The sequence below is a fragment of the Notolepis coatsorum genome, assembly GCF_963971535.1.
Source record: "Notolepis coatsorum genome assembly, chromosome: 3".
In the NCBI taxonomy this organism is placed as follows: domain Eukaryota; kingdom Metazoa; phylum Chordata; class Actinopteri; order Aulopiformes; family Paralepididae; genus Notolepis; species Notolepis coatsorum.
In genome coordinates this window covers 13,834,145-13,840,144 of record NC_140167.1, presented here as the reverse complement: position 1 = coordinate 13,840,144, position 6,000 = coordinate 13,834,145, and the positions used below count along the sequence as shown (strand labels likewise).

The window sequence follows — 6,000 nt, the reverse complement described above, 5'->3', positions numbered from 1 at the left end:
GTGTCGTGCGGCGGCGGCTCCCAGGTGCGCACCGTGCAGTGCGTCTCCCACGACGCCTCCTCCGGGCCCCGCGTGGTGGAGGACGCCGTCTGCGCCGCCTACGCCGAGGCTCCCCTCGCCCTGCAGACCTGCAGCATGCAGAAGTGTGCCGCGTACCGCCTGGGCAGCTGGAGCCAGGTGGGTCGCCTTTAAAGGAACACGCCGACACTTTGCTTATCGTCTTAGCAATTAGCTTATCGTCTTCTCCAGAGAGAGACAAGAAGATAGATGATACCAGTCATATTTAGCTTGAGTAGCTGCTAGCGGTGTAACGGTACACAAAAACCACGGTACGGTACGTACCTCGGTTTTGAAGTCACGGTTCGGTGAGGGTTTTCGGTACAGTGGGGGAAAGTTTGGCTTTCCACTCAGGGGTGGTGTAGTGTGCAGTAACTAATTGTACTTGTAGGGCCGTCAACGAATATTCTATATTGAAATTAATAATCGATCATTTAAAAATAATAATAATTATATTATTAGATTGTGAACAGCCAAAATATGAGCAGCTACTGAAGCTAAATATGAGAAGCTACTGAAGCTAAATATGAGCAGCTAGTGAAGCTAAATATGAGAAGCTACTGATGCAAAATATGAGCAGCTAGTGAAGCTAAATATGAGAAGCTACTGAAGCTAAATATGAGCAGCTAGTGAAGCTAAATATGAGCAGCTAGTGAAGCTAAATATGAGCAGTTATTGAAGCAAAGTATGAGCAGCTACTGAAGCAAGATATGAGCAGTTATTGAAGCAAAGTATGAGCAGCTACTGAAGCAAGATATGAGCAGCTACTGAAGCTAAATATGAGCAGCTCTTGAAGCTAAATATGAGCAGCCATTGAAGCTAAATGTGAATAGTTAGATAGTAAATTATACTGACCAAATTGACCTAATTGTTTTACACTGCCTGTATTGGTTTTTTTACTACCTGAACCACCCCCCCCCCCCCCCCCCCCATGCTGCTATGATGCTGCATTTCCCCCAAGGGGATCATATAAGGAATATCTTATCTTATCTTATCTTAATATGAGCAGCTACTGAAGCAAAATATGAGCAGTTAAGCTAAATATGAGCAGCTACTGAAGCTAAATATGAGCAGCTAGTGAAGCTAAATATGAGCAGCTAGTGAAGCTAAATATGAGCAGCTACTGAAGCTAAATATTGAGCAGCTAGTGAAGCTAAATATGAGCAGCTAGTGAAGCTAAATATGAGCAGCTACTGAAGCTAAATATGAGCAGCTAGTGAAGCTAAATATGAGCAGCTACTGAAGCTAAATATGAGCAGCCAGTGAAGCTAAATATGAGCAGCTAGTGAAGCTAAATATGAGCAGCTACTGAAGCTAATATGAGCAGCTAGTGAAGCTAAATATGAGCAGCTACTGAAGCTAAATATGAGCAGCTACTGAAGCAAAATATGAGCAGTTAAGCTAAATATGAGCAGCTACTGAAGCTAAAATATGAGCAGCTACTGAAGCAAAATATGAGCAGTTTAAGCTAAATATGAGCAGCTATTGAAGCTAAATATGAGCAGCTACTGAAGCTAAATATGAGCAGCTACTGAAGCTAAATATGAGCAGCTACTGAAGCAAAATATGAGCAGTTAAGCTAAATATGAGCAGCTACTGAAGCTAAATATGAGCAGCTACTGAAGCTAAATATGAGCAGCTACTGAAGCTAAATATGAGCAGCTACTGAAGCTAAATATGAGCAGCTACTGAAGCAAAATATGAGCAGTTAAGCTAAATATGAGCAGCTATTGAAGCTAAATATGAGCAGCTACTGAAGCTAAATATGAGCAGCTAGTGAAGCTAAATATGAGCAGCTACTGAAGCAAAATATGAGCAGTTAAGCTAAATATGAGCAGCTACTGAAGCTAAATATGAGCAGCTACTGAAGCTAAATATGAGCAGCTACTGAAGCTAAATATGAGCAGCTACTGAAGCTAAATATGAGCAGCTACTGAAGCTAAATATGAGAAGCTACTGAAGCTAAATATGAGCAGCTAGTGAAGCCTAAATATGAGCAGCTACTGAAGCTAAATATGAGCAGCTCTGAAGCTAAATATGAGCAGCTATTGAAGCTAAAATATGAGCAGCTACTGAAGCTAAATATGAGCAGCTACTGAAGCAAGATATGAGCAGCTTATGCTGGCCAAGGAGCAACATTTAATATCTTAATTTAATATTTAATTATTTAATATTTTTGTATTCATATTGACTTTCTTTACACTGGAGCCAAATCCCAAGGCACACCGGCGCTGACCTCGGGCGTTTGGCACCGACAGCCGGGTGCGAGAGAGGACCGGTGATCTAAATGACTGCACTGCTGTGTGGGGCCACCGGTCCCGGCTCTCTGCCTCCCCGTGTGAGCGGGGCCTCCATGGCGTGTGAAACTTCAACACATTCACTGTGCACTGAGCCTGGCTTTGTCTCCGCAGTGCTCAGTGACCTGTGGGTCCGGGGAGCAGACTCGGGAGGTGACCTGTGTGGGCTCAGGAGGCATGATGCTGCAGGAGACGGCCTGCGGCGGCCTGCTCCGCCCGGACACCGTACAGGCCTGCGACATGGCCGCCTGCCAGAGGCACACCGCCGTCAGCTGGCATTTGGGAGAGTGGGGACTGGTGAGAGGCACACGTGTACACACACACACACACACACACACACACACGCACGCACGCACACACGCACGCACGCACGCACGCACGCACGCACGCACGCACGCACGCACGCACACACATACACACACTGGCCCCTCAACCCCTAATAACTGTTGGGCATCCTGTTGAAAATGACAACTGCGTTCCCTATATTATCCTCTCTCTCCCGTTCCCTATATTATCCTCTCTCTCCCGTTCCCTATATAATCCTCTCTCTCCCGTTCCCTATATAACCCTCTCTCTCCCGTCTCCCTCAGTGCTCCAGGAGCTGTAACAACGGGATGCGTGACCGTCAGGTGGTCTGCTCCGACGCCAGCAGGAACATGTACCCTGCAGAGCAGTGCAGCGCCCGTCCCAAGCCCCTGTCTGTGGAGAACTGTAACAGCCAGCCCTGCTACAGAGCCCAGGGTCAGCACTACAATAACACACACTGTACTGTACACAACAAACCATCTGACCGTTTGTTTTAGTTTTTTCTATCCCTGTTTATGGTATGTTATTTTATCCCCCCTCTCTTTTTTTTTCCCCCTCCTTTTTTCCTCCGATTTTCTCCCATCCCAATGTTAGTCGTTATGCCAATTCCCAATCCCCTTCCTGGTCGCTGCGCACTTACCCCCCCACAGTCGGTCTGGGAGAGTGGAGGCTATCACGTGCTTCCTCCGACACACGTCCAGCCAATCAACCGCTTCTTTTCACCTGGCAGCGCGGACTCTCACTGTAACGTGTGGAAGGATCACACTACCCCCCTTAGATCCTATCCGCGCTGAGCAGGCGCCCCCGACCGAACTGTAGGAGTCGCTGTTTACAACGACCCGGACCCACCCCGCCAGCTTCTCCCACCTTCTAATACAGCCGATTGTATTAGTGTGAACGGCCAGCCAAGCTGGTGACAACCCCGGAGCTGTGAGCTGGACTTGAACAGGCGAATCCAGCGTCTCCGGGGTTGGTGACGAACGCAATCTCCGTTACGCCACCTGACCGCCCTCCTTATCCCCCCTCTCTTAATCTTTTATAATTATATGTATTTTCATTTAGATTAATTTAGATTTAATTTAGATTTTTGTAAACGTATTTTACTGGTTTACTGGTTATAAAGCGTATTACTTTGGAACGCTATGAATTGTGAAAGCTTGATTGACTGACTGATTGATTGATTGATTGATTGATTGATTGGTTACTTTATTTATTTATTTGTTGATTGGTTGATTGGTTGGTTAATTTATTGATTTATTGATTGGTTGGTTGATTGATAAATGTATTGATTAATTAATTGATTGATTGATTGAAAATAGATTTTCTGAACAGGCCCGTTTTGCTTCTTGGCTCCTTCAGTATATAATTTATTGCCTTTCCTTCCTCTTGTCTTAATGCTATAACCAGGGTGTGAAATGTAACTTGGCAAATGGATTCAGAATAAGAAAGGATTGGCTGGAGACATTCTGGCTACCTGCCAACATATCTAGAACATTTACCAGAATTTGGCTTAATTTCAAAGCCTTAATGTTAATACTTAATGTGTAAACCAAACTAAACTATCCTAAACTATCCTGTCATATTCTAAACTAACTAGACTGATTCAACTAAACTAAACTAGACTAAGCTGAGCTAAGCAAAGCTAAACTAAAGCTAAACTAAACATACTGTACAATGTATTTTACCCACAGACCTTCATGCTCATGTGACTTCATGCTGACTTTGTGTTTCTCTCCCTCCCTGCGCTCAGTGGTTCCCAGCGTGCAGGACACCAGAGGATATGACAACACACAGACAGGATTCCACCCCTACACACCAGACCACACCACAGGTTGTGATTCATCTTATCATCCCATTCATTCATCCATTCATTCATCCATTCATTCATCCATCCATTCATTCATTCATTCATTCATTCATTCATCCATCCATCCATCCATTCATCCATTCATTCATCCATCCATCCATCCATCCATCCATTCATTCACCTGCACATTCATGCCGTCTCCTTCTTATCACACCATGATTCTTTTTTACCCTGGTTTCTTAAACTGTGGGTCCTGATGAGTAAACGAATAGTAGAACGATGTATATTGGCTTAAAGAAGCCGGGTAAACTGTATCCCACAAGTAAAAAGGTGTGTACAGTGAGTTTACACAGTAGGCGAACTTCACTGACTCCACCACATCCCGGCTGAAAAGGCTCTTCACTCTGTCACTTCAAGTCCCGTCACCGTGTCCCGCTGAGGCAGACCCTCCCCGTGACCAACCCTCCCCATGCCAACGCCTGCTATACTTCACCCCCGGTCCCCAAGACCTTGGGCCTCAGCCAGCTCCTGTCCCAGCAGCACTAATGATCAGGACCTGATTGACATGTTTTCAGGGGTCCGTGGGCATTGTCAGCCCGATTAAAATATTTCAGAGGCACTGGAGTGTGTTTAGTGAGCGCTGGCTCGAACCGTGCTGCTTCTGGCATGTGCTGGCATTCCCTAGCGCTTGCGCCGCCCCTGTGGCCAGGAGGCGCAAGTGCCGGCTCTTGCGTGTGCTCCTTTCACTCTCTCTCTGTGTCTTGTTCTCACACTGTTGACTGTGTTTGTGTCCCAGCACTCTCTCTGTCGCTGTCTCTCTCTCTCTCTCCCTCTCTCTCTGTCTCTGTCTCTGTCTCTGTCGCTCTCTCTCTCTCTCTGTCTCTGTCTCTGTCTCTGTCTCTGTCTCTCTCTCTCTCTCTCTCTCTCTCTCTCTCTCTCTCTCTCTCTCTCTCTCTCTCTCTCTGTGTCTCTGTCTCTCTCTCTCTGTGTCTCTGTCTCTCTCTGTCTCTGTCTCTGTCTCTCTCTCTCTCTCTCTCTCTCTCTCTCTCTCTCTCTCTCTCTCTCTCTCTCTCTCTCTCTCTCTCTGTGTCTGTCTCTCCCTCTCTCTCTCTGTCTCTGTCTCTGTCTCTGTCTCTGTCGCTCTCTCTCTCTCTCTGTCTCTGTCTCTGTCTCTGTCTCTGTCTCTCTCTCTCTCTCTCTCTCTCTCTCTCTCTCTCTCTCTCTCTCTCTCTCTCTCTCTCTCTCTCTCTCTCTCTCTCTCTCTCTCTCTGTCTCTGTCTCTGTCTCTCTCTCTCTCTCTCTCTCTCTCTCTCTCTCTCTCTCTCTCTCTCTCTCTCTCTCTGTATCTCTCTCTAAGTGCAAGGACAAGGAAGGGGCAAGCCATTCCACTCTTGTGTATAATGTTACTAACCACTCTTGTGTATAATGTTAATAACCGCTCTAGTGTATAATGTTAATAACCACTCTTGTGTATAATGTTAATAACCACTCTAGTGTATAATGTTAATAACCGCTCTAGTGTATAATGTTAAT

The 6,000-nt window shown here is 46.0% G+C and overlaps 1 protein-coding gene across 1 annotated transcript in view; it reads left to right on the top strand.

Annotated features, from left to right (window-relative positions):
* Positions 1–6,000, top strand: part of paplna (papilin a, proteoglycan-like sulfated glycoprotein) — a 51,868-nt gene that overhangs the window by 20,815 nt on the left and 25,053 nt on the right. Inside the window, exons 12-15 of the mRNA XM_084311613.1 lie at positions 1–177; positions 2,469–2,651; positions 2,945–3,095; positions 4,411–4,491. The exon at positions 1–177 is cut by the window's left edge and continues 31 nt beyond it. Coding sequence (XP_084167739.1) covers positions 1–177; positions 2,469–2,651; positions 2,945–3,095; positions 4,411–4,491 — 592 coding nt within the window. The remainder of the gene's footprint in view (positions 178–2,468; positions 2,652–2,944; positions 3,096–4,410; positions 4,492–6,000) is intronic.